Source organism: Pteronotus mesoamericanus, unplaced genomic scaffold, assembly GCF_021234165.1.
Source record: "Pteronotus mesoamericanus isolate MK-2021 breed Mesoamerican mustached bat unplaced genomic scaffold, CSHL_Meso_final contig_438, whole genome shotgun sequence".
Lineage (NCBI taxonomy): Eukaryota > Metazoa > Chordata > Mammalia > Chiroptera > Mormoopidae > Pteronotus > Pteronotus mesoamericanus.
Genome location: NW_026555165.1, coordinates 1,505,435 through 1,523,806, shown reverse-complemented (window position 1 = coordinate 1,523,806; position 18,372 = coordinate 1,505,435). Strand labels below are relative to the sequence as shown.

Sequence of the window (18,372 nt, the reverse complement as noted above, 5' to 3'; positions counted from 1 at the left end):
CGGCTGTGACCTTTGGATACCGGGGTTTCGACTCATTAATGCCCTTCGTGGGAAAATGGATTAATAAACTGTACCGTATTTATAAAAATAAATGAATAAACAAAAGCAGCCAGACGGGAGTGTCATCGGTGTGCTGCTATTTACATGAGGTTCTAGGACAGGACAAATTAACCTGTGTTGAAAAATTTCTGAAAAGTGCTTGACTTAAGGATAACTGGGAAGAGAAATTAGGGAATTTTCAGGGCTGATGGTAATTATCTGCATCTACCTATTTAAAGAGTGGGGGACCTTAGAGTCTTAAGGGATAGATCCGGCTGACAATAACCTGAGCTCAGTAATCAATCGTAACGTCACATCCTCATCTCCTGGTGAGATGCACAGGAAGTACAGAGTATCAGCCATTGCCAAAATTTTGACCTGATTAAGTCTCAAGGCGAGCTGTCAGTTCATAGGAAACATAGAGGGTGATGAGAACATGTGAGAAGACATCGTAAGGATGAAATCAAAGTGAAGGAAATTATATGGGATAAGTAACTTGTCAACTAAAAGGGGAAAGCACTTCAGAATAAGAGATTTCTGGAACTTATCAACACAAAGCACCGTTGCAGCATGGACCTTATTTGGATCCTAATTCAAAGAAGTAAACCATAAAAGCCATTTATGCAACAATCAGGGAATACTATCATGGTATTAGCTGAAAGTAAGGAATTACTAAAACTTAAGTGATAGTAATGGCATATATATGTTAAACAGGAGTGCTTGTATTTTTGAGATCCACCCTGATGTACTTATAGATGAAATATGTCTGGAATTTATTTTAAGCCGGGGTACATGTGCAGCAAGTGCAGGATAGTAAGATTGGCCTTTTGTTCAATGTTAAAGCTGTGTGATGGGTACACAGGGGTTCATTGCATTACAATATTCTCCACTTTTGTATATTTGAAAAATTCTGTAAGATCAAGCAAAAAAACTTCTGTGCTCACCATGGGCTTCAGGAGCTCATCTAGCAGTTTATACTGAGCTTTTTCTCCCCACCCTATCTCAGACTGAATCTCAGCAACAGAGGTGGAGGATGCCCGGAAGAGACGACACACACACACTCCAGAGCACCAGAACTCAAGTCCGTTCTGTTGTCCAGTTTACCAGCCTCTTGAGCTTGCCCCCCCCAGGTTTCTCTGAGATGTCCGTTCTACTCACAGCTGCTTTTGCTCCAGTTCCAGCAGAGCCTTGTCATCTGCTGCTCCCTCCACCAGACACTGCACCTGTGCTCCTGCGGGTTAGAATCTGAGATTGACAGGATGGAGCAGGAACACGTCAACCCAGAGGGAGCTTAGGCCTCGTGGACTGATTTCTGCATGGGTGGGCTGGCAAGGGAGAAATGCAGGGCTTTCTGCCTCCGTGGACTGGCTAGTGTAAGGTTCCCCAATCATTCCTTCGTTCGTTTTAAAATGTGTTGGGAGCTGGAACTGCAGGAATACAGACACGTCTCCTGCCCTCATGGGGTCTACATTCTATTGGTTGAGTAATGACAAATACAGTGGTAGTATTTTTCAAATACTGAAGAAAATTAAACAGGGTATGGTGATAGTGAGAACATGGAGATGCTTTAGATCTGGTGATTAGGGAAAACCTACAAAATAACATTTGATCTGAGTCCTGAATGACAAGGAGACAGCCATGTGAAAACCTGGGGACAAAGAACCAGTAAGTGCAAAAAAGCCTTTGACTGACATTTACAAGAATGGAAATATTTAAGCTTAGTGAACAATAGCAGAGAATGAGGCAAAAGGAATACCTATTCCAGTTGGTAACAACAGCTATAATTGGGGGAAGGTCATGGTTAAACAATTTGCAGGAGTTAGAAATGCAAATTTAAATAGTCAAGCAGCATCTATACCTCTTAAATGACTAAAAGGTTCTAATAGCAAACGACCATATTCTTTAAAATCATAATATTGATAAGCTTTTACTAGAAGCTACAAGACCAGCAAGAACAGGAGCTTCATCTGTCCAATGCTGCATTACCAATACCTGGATTTCCTTTGACTGGCAGGTGATAAGGCCATTTAAACTGAACAAATGCTCTAGGTTAGCAGTAAAACAAGGATGTTAAAATTGCTGTTGATGACATTTGAAGTAAGATTTCACAAACAGGCCATCAATAATAGGTTTGGAATTACATGTTTTCATTAAAGATTCTGCATATATTTAAACTCTGAATAACCCATTTTTGCTGTCAATTGTTAAAATGAGACATGGCTGAAAACTGTCTTTGGGCTCCTGCTGCTTGCATGTCTCATTCTATCTCTGTGACAATCCCTTTCTGTTATAAAAAAGTATCTCTAATTTTAAAAGCCTTAAATTAGGGATCAGTTTTGGGTTCAAGTACCAGTGTTGCTACATACTAGTAGCCATGTGGCCTTAGGCATATCCAAACCTTTGAGATGGTGCCATTTGTTAAAAGAGGCCTATTATCTGTTCTTGCCCACGTCGTAACACCCTTGCAAAGATGTGATGAAAAACTGAAAAGACACTATTTCAGCTTTTGAAAGGGGTTCGCAATTATTTTGAGGGCCCCTGAAGCCTTTGCCTACTTCGCATTTTAAAAAATAAAGTCAAACCCCATACACGCCTCAATCTTTTAGAACCTTAGCAACTGAGAGAAATCACATCCTTTTTACTTGTCAAAATCCAACACTGAGCAGTGACCTGCAGAGCTCTCTGCTGGGGATTCTCCTCTGGCCCCATCTCCCTCCCAATGTGCATTAAGAAGGAACCCTTTGCCTCTTCCCTTCCCTCCCTCTCCAGGTTTCACAGGTAAACCCTCCCACCCCACAGAGTACCAATCAACAAACTGCTACATTTCACTTTATTTTGCACATAATGAAAACAACCAATTGACTAAGCAGTACCAGAACTGTTAGTGTTCGTTAATCAAGAACCAAACAATGTCAGAAGGCCAACTTTTCAATTCCTCCCAAATATATTTTGCAAGTACAACAGAAACTCCTAACACATGCAACACAGGCTGGTTTGGACACAAAGCCTAAGCAAGAAGGTAAGTATTGAATATCCACATGGGTCAGGAAGCTGTACCGTACCCAGCCAGTCATTCACACTGCCGCCGCCCCCATATACATCTGCCCTGTGAAGTCCACTGCCCCTTGTCAGATGGAAATCCAAGCACTCTCTCCTCCACTGCCAGACTCGTCACTTCCTCTTATTCCAAGGTGGATAATCCATACACAGAAATCCAGGCAACTAAAATATGGTTGCCCAGCTATGTTTCACGCAGCATCTCCACAAGTCAGGCTCCAGTTCAAATTCTATACAGGAAGTTCCCGTTGTCGTCAAAGAACTCTCGACCCCGCTGCACTACTTTGCTGCTGAAGTTCCGGCCACCCAGCTCTCCTGCCTTCAACTCTTCCAGCTCATCTGCACTTGGCAACCCATCACTGCCGGTTCCCCTGGTAGCCTCACAATTGGTGGCGGGATGCTTCTGCAGCTCTCTCTGATGACCTCGGGCTGCTGCGGCAGGCACACAGCTTTCCTTCTCCGGGCTCTGGGTTCCGTGACTCCTCCCCTTCTGTCTCCTTGGTGCGTATGTACTGTGAGTATTCGGTCTTATCACCTTCAAAGCTGTGCTGTCACCCTGGCCTTGGCATGAAGCTTCACCTCCTGACATGGAGTGGCCTGCAGAAAGCAGGTTCCAGGTATCCCCAGAGCCTGGAAGCCGGTGGAGTGAGTGGGCAAGCCCAGCTTTCTTAAGGACTTTTAGATCCTGCTTCAGTTTCTGCTCCAATGTGGGTACAAACTTGCTTTTTAAAACCCTTCGGATCACATCGGTGCTAACATCAAAGCCTTCAGCCAATCTGGGAACTGACCAGGACTCTGCAAATTCCTTATGTAAATACCTATAGGAAAACGAAGCAGTTTTTCAAATTGTCAAGTCTTCTGTCAGAATAGCTAACTGATAATATTAGTGATAAATACATAAGAGCTGCAAACATAGGCTGTGTTCCACTCCATTGTGTGAGCAGCAACACCCAACCACTCTTAGATCACTATTTCACATCAGCTGACCTCCTCCCACCGCACAGCGGCCCCAGTTAATGCTGGTGAACGCATGAAGACTGCCCTTCCCTTTAAAGAACCTAAGTCCAGTGGCCAAGACAAATAAATATGTTAACATCCAACAACACTGTGGTAAGTCACAGCACAGGATGCTGTGAGAGCGCCCACAACAGAGACCCAAGACAGGCTGTCACAAGACTTGCAGTGTAGCCTAGGAACTGCTTCAGGATGTCGATGTTAGAGCTGGTCTGAAAGGATGAAAAGGAGCAATAAGCTGGCAGAGGGGAGGAGGGAAGAAGAGATCAAAAATACTGACGGTAGAGTGAGCATGTGAAATGCAAAGACCACCACCTTTATGGGGAATAACTCAATTTGTCTGACAGTGAGGACAGGAGAACGATCATGCCATCTTAGGAGTCTGGAGTTTATTCCAAAGCAACAGCAAACCAAGGAGAGCTTTTAAGTGGTAGAATGCCGTGAGCCAATTTTCATTCTGAAGCTCAATCCAGTGGTAGTTCTTCAGTGGCAAGACTAGAGGTAGGAAGACCAGGCAAGAGCTGTCAGAATAACCTAGGCAGGATGAGCTGAGGTGGTGGCAATGACAGCAGAGGAGGAACGAGACCTGAGAAATATTTTAGGAAGGTCAAGTAGTAGAACTTGATAAGCGAGTAAGCTGGCTGAGATTCAGGACTTTAGCATGGGTGACTTGTGGGATCATTCAAGGGCTTTGGAAAAAATAGGAGCAGAATTAAATTGTCCAGGAACAGTGATAAAGTCTATTTTGTACACACTGAGTTGGGGGAACCTGTGTGACATCCAAACAGAGGTATCTAGTGCACAGCTGAATACAAATAGAGTTCAGAAGAAAAACACGGACTGAAGATGATGGCTTTGGAAGTCATCAGCCAACAGCAAAGGTGGCTGAAGCCATGTGATTGGCTGGCATTAGGCAGGGAAGTATGTGGAGTGAGATAAAATAACTGAAAACACAACTATTTAAAAAAAAAAAGGCAATATTTGAGATATAGGAGGAAGAAGGGGTGTTCAGAAAGGAAAGAAAAGCTGCCCTAAAAATAGAAGCAAGTGGTACCTGGGTCAAGGGAGAAAAGAATTTCACAAAAGCTGACTATGAGGTCAAATGCTGCAGAAATGTTAGGGAGGCTAAAGACCAGAGGGTCAGTTAGGCCTAGATTTATGGCAGATGTGCCTAGATTTGCTTCATAAACAAAACAAAAAACAATGGCAGGCAGCCTGCTCAGAACAATAAAGGAAACACTTCAGTTGACAGATGTAGGTGCCTCAGGAATTAAGTAGGGCTGTGACCTGGAGCACACAGAGCAGTAGCCCTGGACAAGTCTCCTCTTAGATGTAAATATAGTGTGAGTATAGGATTGAGATGGAAAACAAGAAGGAAGACCAAGAAACTCTGAAGGAGTCCTACCTAACAGCCTGTTTTCCTTTGAAGTAAGACGACAGTTACAGGCCACGAAAGGGGATGGGGCAGGTACGAAGATTTGAAAAAGCTTTTGTTCCAGACAGGAGAGGAAGCCAGTGGCGAGAGGCGCTGCAGGCTCACCAAGGCTTCTTGATCAGCTCTACCGAATCTTTCAGTCTCAATTCCAGAGTCATTCTGATGAAAATGGATTGTAACACATAACCCACTGATGGCTATTTAGGAATATTTATCAAAATGCAGATCCATTTGCCCTTGGACCCAGCACCTCTACTTCAGGGAATGCACAAAACAACTACGCCTAACAGATATGGTGTTTGCACAGTTACTCACTAGAGCAGTGATTTTCAATCTTTTCACCTCATGGCACATATAAACTAATTACTAAAATTCTGTGGCACACCAAAAATAGATTTTATTTTTTTGCCAAACTGACCCAAAAAGGCCTATTTTGATTCACTCACAGAGGATGGCTATTGTTGTTTTCGCTGTTGTCACTTTATTTGACAATCTACGGGAAAAGAGGTCAGTGCCCTTGACTAAACAGTCAGGTACTGCGCATTTTAAAAATTCTTGCAGCATGCCACTGAAAATTGCTGCCCTAAAGCACTATTTGTGGTAGCAAATGAATGGAAACCATCCAGACACACACCATAAAAGGCTGGTTAACTAATCTAGGATTTACTCTGCTTCCTATAAAAAAAGAAAAAGCTTTCTTTTCTGAAGTAGAAAGATATTAAGTGAAAAAAGTATAGACACCACAAATTTATAGCATCCTAGTGTTTGTGATTAAGATGAAAATAAAAATCTATAATCATATATGCTGTATTTGCTCAAGGAAACCTAGGGAAAAAAGCCCAAAAACCTAAATTTGAAGCATTTGAAATGTAAGAATCTCTTTTAAGATTTTCTAAGCTATAGATCCTCTCCTCGGAAAAATGGGCATACCCATGAAAGCTCCCATCCCTGTATCTTAGATTAAGAACGTCCCAATTTTCTATCTAGGGTTTACATGTTGTGAGGTCTGCAACCAACTATTTTAAAATTTCAGCAAAATGAACCAACTGTGTCACAATGTTTAAAAAACTACTAAATCAAGACAACAGGCTTCTGGCAGTTCATTGTACTACTTTAAGAAATCATAAGGGAGCCCTGCCCGGGTAGCTCAGTGGGTTGGTGTGGGGTCCCAGGCACCCAGGTTGCTCTCTGGTCGGGGCACATAAAAGAAGGGACCAATGAATGCATAAATCAGTGGGACAACAAATCCATGTTTCCCGTTCTCTCTTCCTCTCTCGCTCTAAACAAAGGAGTAAGTAATAAAAAAGGAATCTGAGCCCTGTCCAGTGTGGCTCGGCGGACGTAAACTCAAAGGTCAAAGGTCCAATTCCCAGTCAAGTCACATGAGTAGCTGGCCAGACACGTCTCCAGCTGGGGGCATGCGAGAGGCAACCAATCCATGTATTATCGATATCTCTCTCTCTCTCGCACATCGATGTTTCCCTTCTTTCCCCCTCCCTTCCCCTCTCTAAAAAATAAAAAGTATTTTTTTTTAAAGCCTGAAATAACAAAAGAAAACAAAAGCTATATCGTCCGCCCCAGTAGCCTTCCCTCCCCAGCGCAGCAGATCCAAACACCAGGGGGACGTCTTACCGGATCTGCTCCATGGCTTCCCTCGTCAGAGTCCTGGGCGGAGCACCACGCGTCTCCATTTGCCTCCGAATTTTCTGGAGCCGGATGGCTCTTTTCTGTCGTTTCAGGGCGCTGGAGAAGAGAACCAATGGCAGAAGCCATGCGTGGAAGCAAGGTGGGTGGCTGAAGAGTCTCGGGCTAAATCACGGAGCGCCCAGCTCTCTTCTCTTTGTTCACTGCCCCAGAAATCTAACACCTAGAACAGCCCTTGAGCAAGCCGAACTCTCTAAACGGGTGATGAAATACGTCACTGGTGAAGGGACTTGTGGTCCCAAAGGAGCTGAACACCTGCCCCTGCGCCTCTGATAAGGGTAAGATACAAGGGCCGCTGCGAATGCGGCGGCTGGACGCCCGGCGCCAAGGGGGCGCGGCCTGGACTGCCGGGACGGGAGGCCCTGCTTCAGGCTGAGGGCCCGGGAAGGAGCCGGTACCTCTCCACCTCCTGCAGCTCCCGCTCCTCCGGTTCCCAGTCGGAATCGGGGTCCGGCTCGCGGCCGATAGAGCCTGGGCCTGCCACCCCTCGGGTAGCGAAACCACAGCAAGCGACGGCAGCGCGGACGCGCCCAGCGAGCAAGAGGCTCAGGGTACCCGCCATGTTGACAGAACTGCCTCTAGTCTGAAACGCGGCAGCAACGGAAGCCAGAGGCCGGAACCGGAAGTGGGAGGACGGAAAGGAAGCGGGGCGGGGGGCCACGTCCTTCCGGCTTCCGTCGGAAGGCCGGTCCTCTGGGCTTGAAAAACTCCACAGCCCACCCTTCCCTGGTGGGATTATGGGGAAAGCTTTCCTAATACGCGACAGTCTGAATGAGGTGGAGGACGATCCTGCAAAACGGCATAAATTTTAATAAAAAAATGGGTTCAATTGCCGAGAGCCAACCCTTCCTCCCAATGGGCAGGCCGGCCAGTCTCCCCAGCGGCGGAAGGACGTCCCCAAGGCGATCCACTGACAGCGACAGCCCCCCGTGTCTTGGGTACTTGGCTCCTCGGGGGAAAAGGCTCCTTCTCGCGGGGATGAGGTCCAGCCCCGGGACGCAGCAGGGTTCAGGCCCATCACCCAGCGATAAATCCAGGTTCAGGTTTGAAGGGCAGAGATGAGTGCATGGCCGGCCCTGGCTATCTTCATTGTTTATAGTCTTTTCTGGTCCAAAAATAATCTTGCGGCATTGAGGAATTCTTGGTGTCTTTGTGTTTATGCCTTATACAAACAGGATTCCTGGCCAGGGCTTTTCACACTCACACTTGGTGGCAGTCTTTCACTGAGCAATGCTTGAAGGCCCTTTGCCCCTTAGAAAACCTGAGGGGTTCTCCAGCAGAGGTTGAGTGCTGGGCTTCCTTCCTGCATTTACCTGTGGTGGCTGCTGTCCAGGAGCGCAGTGGTACTCTACATCAGGGGTGCGGAGGCAGGGCAGAGGGGGAGGTCCTGGGCCTTGGCTGCTTTGTGTTCACAGTTTACCGTGGAGGCCAAGGTGCATTCACTCCATGGGCTACTTACCACTCTTTCCCGTTGCAGGAAAAAGCCCTGCTTTGGGGTTAAAGAGGATGGCACTGATCCTGCCATGGCTCTGTTTATGGCTTCTAGCCGCCTGCTGGCTTGGCCTTCTGCAGTGGAAACATGGATTCCCTGAGTTGCTACTCACAACTCTTTCCCAACTGTTGCTCAATGACCAACACAAAGGAAGGGTATCCTATGCTTCCCTCCAGCATCTTTAGCACACTGTATTGTAATTGGTGCGTCTACTTGTCCATTTCCCTGTTATGTCTGTTGAGTGCTGGGACTGTATTTCTGCCCTAGCACCAGGCTCTAGCATGTAGGAGGCGGCAAATGGGTCCCTCCACTGCCTCCCGTATTCCCCACACTGCTGGAGGTGCCATATTACATTTTGGGAGCATCCCAGCTATAGTATCTGCTAGTGGGAATTTAGTGACCAAAGCTAGTTCTGCATACTTACGGCTGTTGGGCCTGACTCTGGGAATGGGAAAACAGCGCCCTCCAGATTTCTTCACTGACAATGAACAGGGGCGAAAGGTGGCTGGATCTCTTATCCAGTTGAAGTTCCTGGGCTGTAGGTAGCACCGGGCATGATACAGAAGTGCAGTATTCGTGCTTGGCAGTGGCCCTGAGATGCTGGGGCCCAACTCGTGGGGTTGAACTGTATGCAGGAAATGAGGAGGGCCCTGCTCTTTGGCAGACCCTCTCAGGACCACCAATGGGAAGAGAGTCACAGACGGCAGTTCCTGACTGCTCGGCCCATCCTGGTGAGATCTAGGCTAGAGGAGAAAAGCAGCCTCTTACCACATTTCTTGTGAGGCTGGATGGAGTGATGGGAAAAACAGATAACTGAAAAATCCCTTCTAGGCCATAGCCACTACCTAACCCGTTATTCCTCTGGGGCTCAGCAAAAACAGGACCCAACAGGTTTGCTACTACCCCAGGGAACAGTGAATGCAGCAGCTGTTTTGGAGGCCCAAGGCTTTACTTATCTCCCCTTAGAGCCACAGCACTGGCAGTGCTAGGGAGAGATTACACAGAAGCCACTGAAGGTGGTGGGTCCGTCATGGGTTTGGGGTGATTGCCAGATAGGACTATAGCAAACAAGTCTCTCGTGAGAAGGTTGGGAGCTGCACTTTGCTGGATGTCATTACTAAAAGCAAGGGAGTTTGGGGAATAGACGTAGAGGGAACCAACAGACCCTTTCCTAAGGCCCAGCATAGACTGCTTCCCCAGGTTCCACTGCCAGAGACTATCACCTCAGCCTCCTTGGCTTTAGTCACCACCAAGTGCCGGCACTGCCCTTGTTCCCTGCTGTGTGAGATGCTGCATAGTGACCCTCACCCAATACTCATGAAACTTTTTCTGGTCCTGGTGGCTGGGGTGCACCACGCTGGTGATCTGCTCTACAACACCCATGCTTCGGATGAGATTCTCCCTTCGTAGCAGGGCCTTCAACCGCTCCAGCTCCTCCTCTTCCACAATTTCTTGAGGCTGCATGGTGTCCAGGTACACTGGTAGCAGCTACAAGGTACATGAGAGATGCATGCAGGATCTCCATTGAGTCCCAACCATCAACAGGGACGACTGCAGGACTCCTGCCCACTCTACCACCATCCCTTCCCTGATCCTAGTGCCAGGTTCCTTTTGCTATCCATTCTCACCTCCTGTTCCAAAAGGTCAGATTCAACGTACTCATTAGGAACTCATCTCTCTCTCTCAAACAAGAGGAGGAGAGGACAGCAGAGAATTCCCTTCTCTAATACTTCCAACCCATTTTCCTGCAGAAAGTCAAGAGCCACAACGCCCCTGACACCTCTTTCTTCCGGTTCCGGTTCCTGTAAGCCAAGTGGGTGGGAATGCCCCGGAGCCTGGTCCTGCAGCGGCTCTTCTCCCCTGCTGATTCCCCCTGGTTCTGCTCCTTGTTTTCCTTTGTCCTCTTAATGTCTGTGTTCTCTTGCTGCTCCTGCTTGAGGCGGATCTCTTCCAGTTGCTGCCTGACAAGATACGGCAGCTTCAGATACTGGAGAACTTACGTGGGGAAGAGTGGGGAGGGGGTTGTGGGAGAACAGGGATGGGAAAAGAGTAGGAAATGATCTGTCTGGGGGACTGACAGGAGAGGAATGCTGGGGAAGGTAGGAAACCTACTAAACTGAGTGAGTAATACTGATAGAGTTTATAAGTCCATCCGTCTTTCCTCAAGTGTCTGGCATCCTCTCCACCCCGCTAAGGAGCAATTCAGCTTCAGGATCTGTCCGCACCCCAGTGGACAGAGGAGCAGGCAGGGCAAAGTACCTGGCGCACTCCTCTCTGGCCTTGGAGGCCGCTGTCTCCTGGAAGAGGGAGCCACTGTGCTTGAAGAAGGGTGCATACTTCTCTGTGTCAGGCCCAGGGTAGATCCTCCGGTAGCCCCCAAGGTGGGAGTCCTCATAGCATTCCTGGTCCAACAGTGCTGCCTGGGACAACTCAGTTTGTTCACGCCTACAAAAACCAAGCTTTGGGTAAGGCAGGGGAGGGCTGGGGGAAGTCTTGAGTTGGGAAAGGAAGGTTGGCTGAGGCTCTGAGGACCTCCTGATCGCTTCACAGCCTCTCTGGCCCCTGCCTGTGGGGCACAGCTGCCAAGCCCATCTGTGGCCAGTCCTTCCTGTGTGTAGTAATGTAAATAGGCTTGACTTCCAGAAATCTGGTTTTCATCTTCAGTGCAGTGGGGCCCACTCATAAGCCAGCACCAAGATATCACCATCTTACAGGTTTCTGATCATAGAAAATTGGATTTCTAATTACAGAAAATCTCGAGCAAGAAAAGAAAAACTGCACATAGTCTTATGATGAAGTTCATATGTTCGTTATGAGCATAGATTCTGAGGCAGGACCTTCTGAGTTTGAATCCTGGCTTTGCCACTCACCACGTTTTTAATTCCTTCCTTCCTCTCTCCCTCCCTCCCTCCCTTGTTTTAGATGAAAGCGGGATCACACAACATTTTTAAATTACTGCCTAGTATTCTAGTGTATGAGCCTATTTGTTCATTAGGTCCAGTAGTTTGAACCTTTTATCCCCATTGAAAGGTGTGATTCGTAAAGTCACAAGCACAGTGCTATCTTCCATGAACATCCAGGGCATGTACAGTTATGCTTCACCTGCAGTTGCACAAACACTGAGGAGTGCCTACTGTGCACAAGGCCCTCAGGATGGCATCACAAGTCAAATACACACTGGCCCTGCATCTTGCAATGCAAGTGGGCAAGAGTGATGTTATTATTTTAATAATCCTAAATCTACTCCAATTCATGTATCATTAACACATTGTAATTTAGTATCAGCAACAAATTACCATGTTTGTAACCATCTTACAATTAAAACAACAGTGGGTAAACAATAATGATTTAAACTGTCCCCTAAAAACAAAAAAAACTGTCCCCTAATATTGAATGAGTAAACTGTTTTGTGTTTCATTACTATACATTTTTCTTTTTAAATATTTATTTTTAGAAAGAAGGAAAGGAAGGGAGAAAGAGAGGGAGAGAAACACTAATATGAGAGAAAAACATCAATCAGTTGCCTCAGACCCGCAACCCAGGCACATGCCCTGACCAGGAATTGAACTGGCAACATTTCCTTTTGCAGGACATCACCCAACTAACTGAGCCATACTGGTCAGGAAATGGTTTCTAGAGGATCTTCATTTCAAAAAGAAACAGCTAATCAAAACACATAAAGCTAATAAAGCTAATGTGCTAATATAAAATAGTTCTTAAATATATTGCTAAGCAGGGCACAGAGTGCGAATGTTATATTACTGTCTGGGTAGTAAAGGGAGAGAAACAATTTGTATAAATACATGTGCGTATGTGCATTACGTATTTGTGAAAATATATGAATGACTCAAGGAACACGGATTGGCTCCAGGCAGGAAACTGAATAGCTGGAGAAGGGTAGGAAATGCTAGTCACTCTATCTTTTGCACTTTGAACATAATTATCTATGATATATGATGTATTATCTATGCAAAAAAAATGTTTTTAATAGCAAACAAGCCCCAGGCTGCCTTCTCTGCCTAGAGAAGTTTTATTCTCAGAAAAGTGGTAACAAAGCAGCATGGTACACAACACAACACGTCGGGCACTTGGAGTACCTGGCTTCTCGCTGCTCTTGGTGGCACTGGAAAAGCCGCTCTTTGACTCGCCGCTTCTCTTCCTCCTGCACCTTCCTTTTGTCACAGCCCCGGAGGTTGAGGAGGACCATGGCGTCATAGAGGAGCGCGTCTTTCACCTCCTGATCCAGGCGTGAGTCAGTGGTGAAGCTTGGCGAGTGGTTCACCTGCCGGGAGGAGTCATTATCCACCCCCTTCCTAGGTCACTTGAGCAGGTGGTAGTCTTGTGCAGGCCCACGTGGAGGGTGCAGGACGGACACCCCCCTCCAGAGGTCTCAACCAAGGAGGCTGGATGTTCCGACTGCCAAGGCCGCTAATACACAGGCTGGTGAGAGCCAGACTAGCTGTGTAAACACACAGTCATTAACGGCAAGGCTTACATGAGCAACACTTGGGATCCAAAACCTGAATTCCTATGGTGGAGGCCAGAGACCACCAAGGTTTGATTCAACAGGTCCAACGTATAGAGAGCTTATGCCCCCTGCAGTTCCTCCCCACCCCAGTGCCGCCGCACCCCCCTTCTCAGCTCCACCACCTGAGTGTGCTCCAGACCCAGGTGTCCTGTTCAAGGAGGCCTCTGGACCTTGGTTTTGCAAAGCCCAGGAGATAATCCTCACCTCCAGCAGCCAGGGCTTCAGCTTGTGGTCCAGCAAGACGTCAAAACCAAGGATCTCAAAACAGGCACAAGTACCTCCACTCAGATATTGGGGAAAACAGGTTCGGTAGTTGTGGCGAAGAACAGAATGGGCTGAGATGATAGTTTTGATGATGATGTCCTCGATGCTCCCCCACATCTCTCGGGGGTTGTAGCCATGTTCTCGCAGCCAGGCGTTGAGTGTCGACAGCTTCCTGTGAGGCCCAGTGCTCAGAGAAAGACCACCTCCTCGGCCCGCGGGGCTGGGCTGCAGGCAGGAGGCTCCCTAGCCCTCACTAAGGCCATGCCCACTAGGTTCCTTGTGCTTCAAAGGGTGGCCACCGGCTCAGAGCAGGGTTTAGTTATCAGGGTGGGGTTGGGACCTCACTTGGTAGTGGTGCACAGGACAGGGGTCTGGAAAGGTTCCGTTTTCCTGAGCAGCCAGCCTCCCAAGAGCCGGTCTCTGTTTCATGGGCCGCTGAGACTAGGGCTGAGGGACAGGGGAAGGAAACAGAGTTGGGAGTACCTCTTACTGCCCACAGCATCATCCCGGACAAAGTTCTCGTTGTGTTTGTTGATAGCATAGTTGGTCAGGTGCATGCAGACATCCTCCTGGGAAGACAGAGGCCCTGTAGGCTCAGGGCCATGTCGTGCTTCTCACCAGCCCTTCGCTGCCTTTTGAGCACCCAGGACTGCTCATCTCCTGTCCCTCTCTGTCCCCCACCCCCGGGGAGGACTGTGCTGGCAGCTCCTGGGGAGGAAGGTGTGCTGTTCCTCCAATCCCAGCCGGGTGCTTAAGTGTTCACTGACTTCACTCCTTGTTACGGGCAACAAGCTGGTTGCATGATGGGACTCTCTCCCTGGTTTCCCCCAAACACCTCAGCACTTAGCAGTGGAAAAGGCCAGGGTGCTGCCCATCCACAGGGCTGTCCCCAGCCCCTTACCAGGTTGCTGTGATTGGGCTCCACGTAGGGCATGGTGGCAAAGCGGGCCAGGCCCTCCTCATACATGAAGATCCGAAGGGGGTCACAGGACGTAAGCAGGACATAGATTCGCATGTCAAACTTGAAGCCATCAATGAGGAAAGGCTGAGAGGGCAGAGCCAACAGGGAAAAAGAATAGCGCTTTGAAGTGCTTACTCTGTATCACAAAGGGTCCTGCATGCTCCGAATATTTAACAACTCATTTAAATTTCACCATAACCATACAAAGTAGTTACTGTTATTATTCCCATTAACAAATGAGGAAACTGAGGTACAGAAAGGGTAAGACAGTTGCCCAAGCCCAGTGTATCTAGAAAGTGGAAAAACTCAGATTCAAACCTAGGCAGGCTGGCTCTGAACCCGGGCTCCATATGGCTTCCAAAATAACAGGGGATGGCAGAACTGGCAGGAGCCTGAAACCGGCTTCCTCCCTGGTTTTGGGAGAGGCGGGGCACCCCAGTGCTGGCAGAAGGACTGAAGTCCTGAGGCACCCTTCACCTTGGAGATGTACTGCTGGCAGATCATGTGCTCTCCTGGCTTGATGTCCCGGGGGTTTCGGGTGATAAAGATGCCGCGGCCCTGACAGCCACTGTCTGGCTTGCAGATAAACGTGCGGGTCTTCCGCTGACGACCGGAGGCCTGGAAGTCCCCGTAGCTGCGTGCAGACCGAGGCTGCTAGTCAGATGGATCCTGTGCATCATGGCTGTCCCAGAGCCCCATGGAGCCCCGCTGGCCCCCCGGCCCCTGCTCTCCCTGGAGCCCTCAGGCTCAGAGCATTCCTCTTCCATTCCCTGAGACGTTCCAGGTTGCAAGGCAAGAGTCTGCAGGGACTGGAGACAGCGACCCCTTTCCAGCCGGCGTCCCACTCACTCTGCGGGGAGGCACCAGGTACGCGGGAAGATGTTGTACTCTAGGGGATAGATCTTCTGCATGCGCTTCAGGTTCCGAGCCAGCAGGTCTTTGCGGCAGATTTCTGTCATGCCAGGGAAGTGGTTGATTTTCTGAAATGGAGCCGGTTGGTTATACTACCCCCCAGGGTAGGCGGCTGTTCCTGGGGTCTGGGCATCCAGAAAGCAGTAGAGAAGGACTAGGGAGGTCAAGGTAGTCAGCGGAAGTAAACCCTACCTTGTATGCCAAGGGAAAAAGAGGGGAATCCCCTAAGACAAGTGAGAAACCCCTCCTTGGCCTCTCCCTATGATGCACATGACAATGGGTGAGGAGATGGGCGTTAGTGGGAAGGGCAAGACAGGATTGTGGGCCATCTAGAGCCACCTTACAACATCCTTCAGACCACCAGGGGCTATTTCTGTAAGAGTGATTGGTGTGTGGCGGCCCAAGGCCAATGAGAGAACACTTCCCCAGAGAGAAGAGGCCACCGGGTAGCAGCCCACAGAGTGCACTACCCCAGTGGTCACGGTGCTGCCTGGACCCCTGCCATTTGTCCACAGCAAGGGAGGCAGCTTGTCACCACGGCTCAGGGCTCTCTCCTGGCTGTCCCGCTCGCTAGCTGCATGAGCCTCTGAGATGCAGGGTTCTCTTCTTAAACAAAAGGCGTCTACCATTCAGGGTCATTTTTGCGGACTTAATGAGGGAAGAATGTACAGGCAGAGTCTGACCGGCTCTTCTCGTCGTGGGGCAGGCTACAATCTCCTTAACGAGCAGGTTATTTTGAGGTTTCCTCTCAAAATAAGCCTGCAAACGCTTTTTGATTATTTCATCTCTAACCACCACAGAGACCCAATTAGAGGATCGCAAAAATACCACAAAGAAGTTATATTCATCTCGTGGACCCTGGTCCAAACTTCTTGACTTTCTTGCGGCCATGAAGGCCCCGCGCGAACTGAGTGGATGTAGGGCGCTGGGCTGAGCTGCTGGGAAGGCTGGATCACTGAGCTGGCTCTGAATCTGAATGAGTCTTCCCTCTGTGACGGGCTCACCTGCCCTGGAGGGGCCCAGCTGGGCACACGCACATGCCTCCACGCAAAGAGCAGGCAGTGAGACCGGATGTGCCATGGGGACGGTTCTTCAGATAACAGAGGCTCCAGAGTCTCAAGAGGAGAGGATTTCCACTGGGGTAGAAGCCCCTGGCCATGGCCCTCCCTGCCCTGCACAGGTGTATGGCGACCCAGTGACGGCCTCAGGTGCCCGGCAGAACAGGTGGCAGCACTCATTCTGGGGCCATGGCCCTTTTGGGATCTTGGGTCAGGAGGTTGTACCTGAAACCTCTTCATGTCCATGACTCGTTCCAGTGAGACAGAGCAGTCTGTCCAGTACACGGTCCACTCTTCATCTTCCCCCACCTCCTTCAGGCCGCACATCTGGGCTGCCCGACGCACTGTGGAGAGAGGGAGGTCATGGGGCCAGCCTGGGCACAGGCAGAGGCCTTGGGACTGAATCTGGGTCGGGTAGGGAACAGCCCTGACTGGACAGCGGGTTGAAGAGGAAGGTAGTTCTTACCCCAGCCTGGCACTTTCATTGCCGTGAGACAGCTCCAGGTGCCTGAAGCTGTCAGGGCTCTTCCCAAACCTGACAGAGGACACTAGAGCCTGGCTGTCCGCTCCTGTCACTCCCTCTCTCAATTAGGATGCTTCCTGGCCTGCAGAGCTGACCCCTGGGTGGGGTCACACTGGCACCTTGTCCTCTGGGTGGTCTCTTGCGCAGATGACAGTGGGGATAAGAAGGGAGGAAGAGTTGGCTGCCCTAGCTGGTATTTTCTTAAACAATTACTGAAGCCGCCTCAAGAACTTCCTTGAAAAGTTGATTTTAACCTGGTTTCATCTCATCTCCGATAAAAACTGCAAAGGGTGGAGCATTGGTGACCCTGAGTCATTTTCTTCTTGTCAGCTAACTCAGGAGATTCCCAACCTGCCAGTGGCTGAGCTGGGGGCGCGGTGCCAGCTACGGGCCAGCCTAACACGATCCTGGGGCTGGGAGCCTGATTGGGGACCATCCCCAGAGTGAAAGGGACAACAGAAAGTGCCCTCCTAGGCACAGGGGTGTGAGTGATGAGCCCGGCACTTACCACTCTCATACCTGCAGTTGGTCAGGTTGATGGCCAGGGCTCTGGAATGGAGGAGCAGCAGAAATCAGGCACAACTGCGACAGAAGGGCAGATCCTGGGCTGCCCAGAACCCAGATGGAGAGACACCCAACATATTCACAATGCATTTCATTTCCTCCAGAAGCCACTTGAAAACCAGGACACAAACGTGCTGAAATTCTATACTAGGCCAGCCCCAATGGTTCTGAATTTTGTTTTTGTTGTACCAAAAGGTTAATGACACTCCAGTCTTCCCCGTCACCCTTCCCAGGCTAAAAGGAAGATCCTGGGTCCCAGCCCAAATGCAAAGGAAGGCCAGGGGGTGACTCTGGGGCTGTGCAGGTGAGGGGTCCAGGGACCGTTTACCTGCATTTCTGCCTTCTCTTTCTTCTCCCAACCCCTAAATCACCTAGGCCAGCTGGGGTTGTGACTTTTTCCAGAATTTTTGTGGCTACAATGGATAAGGCAACTTCGTTCTGAATTGCCTTACAGTCGGTCTTTGAGAGTGATTGCTGAGAAGGGTTAGGAGGGATGGTAACTTCCCCCTTATCACACTCCTCCTCGGATTCCTCTTCTTCATCATAGTCTTCCTCTGATTCGCTGGTCTTACAGGTACTTGGCTCCATTCTTTAGATTCTGAGTGGACAGGGTGGGAGTGACATGAGAGACTTCCCTCCAGGCCTGGGAAGGCCTGCAGGAGTCTGCCCTAAGGCCCTTAAGGACCTTCCTGGTGTGCTAAGGGAATGTTGCTGCTCCTCTAGAACAGGACAGTCTCATTCCAAAACAGGCTGTTTGCAAGTAGGTAACGGGGTCATGGGACGCCTGTGATAAGCTGGGTTGCTGACAAATCCCAGTCACC

General features: G+C 49.1%; 2 protein-coding genes across 2 annotated transcripts; both read right to left on the bottom strand.

Annotated features, from left to right (window-relative positions):
* Positions 1 to 2,868: 2,868 nt before the first annotated feature.
* NGRN (neugrin, neurite outgrowth associated) lies at positions 2,869 to 7,861 on the bottom strand. The gene is made up of 3 exons (XM_054577599.1): positions 7,648 to 7,861; positions 7,178 to 7,288; positions 2,869 to 3,914 (listed from the first exon to the last, which is right to left on the bottom strand). The coding sequence occupies exons 1-3, from the start codon at positions 7,809 to 7,811 to the stop codon at positions 3,320 to 3,322; spliced, it is 870 nt and encodes a 289-aa protein (XP_054433574.1). The 5' UTR covers positions 7,812 to 7,861; the 3' UTR covers positions 2,869 to 3,319.
* A 736-nt stretch (positions 7,862 to 8,597) lies between these two features.
* On the bottom strand, positions 8,598 to 18,139 carry TTLL13 (tubulin tyrosine ligase like 13). The gene is made up of 14 exons (XM_054577598.1): positions 17,880 to 18,139; positions 17,496 to 17,536; positions 16,690 to 16,808; positions 15,344 to 15,474; positions 14,972 to 15,128; positions 14,435 to 14,578; positions 14,017 to 14,102; positions 13,474 to 13,705; positions 12,839 to 13,023; positions 11,001 to 11,186; positions 10,522 to 10,702; positions 10,050 to 10,229; positions 9,166 to 9,277; positions 8,598 to 8,815 (listed from the first exon to the last, which is right to left on the bottom strand). Exons 1-14 carry the CDS (start codon positions 18,137 to 18,139, stop codon positions 8,598 to 8,600), a joined length of 2,232 nt encoding a protein of 743 aa, XP_054433573.1.
* Between the last annotated feature and the right edge of the window lie 233 nt (positions 18,140 to 18,372).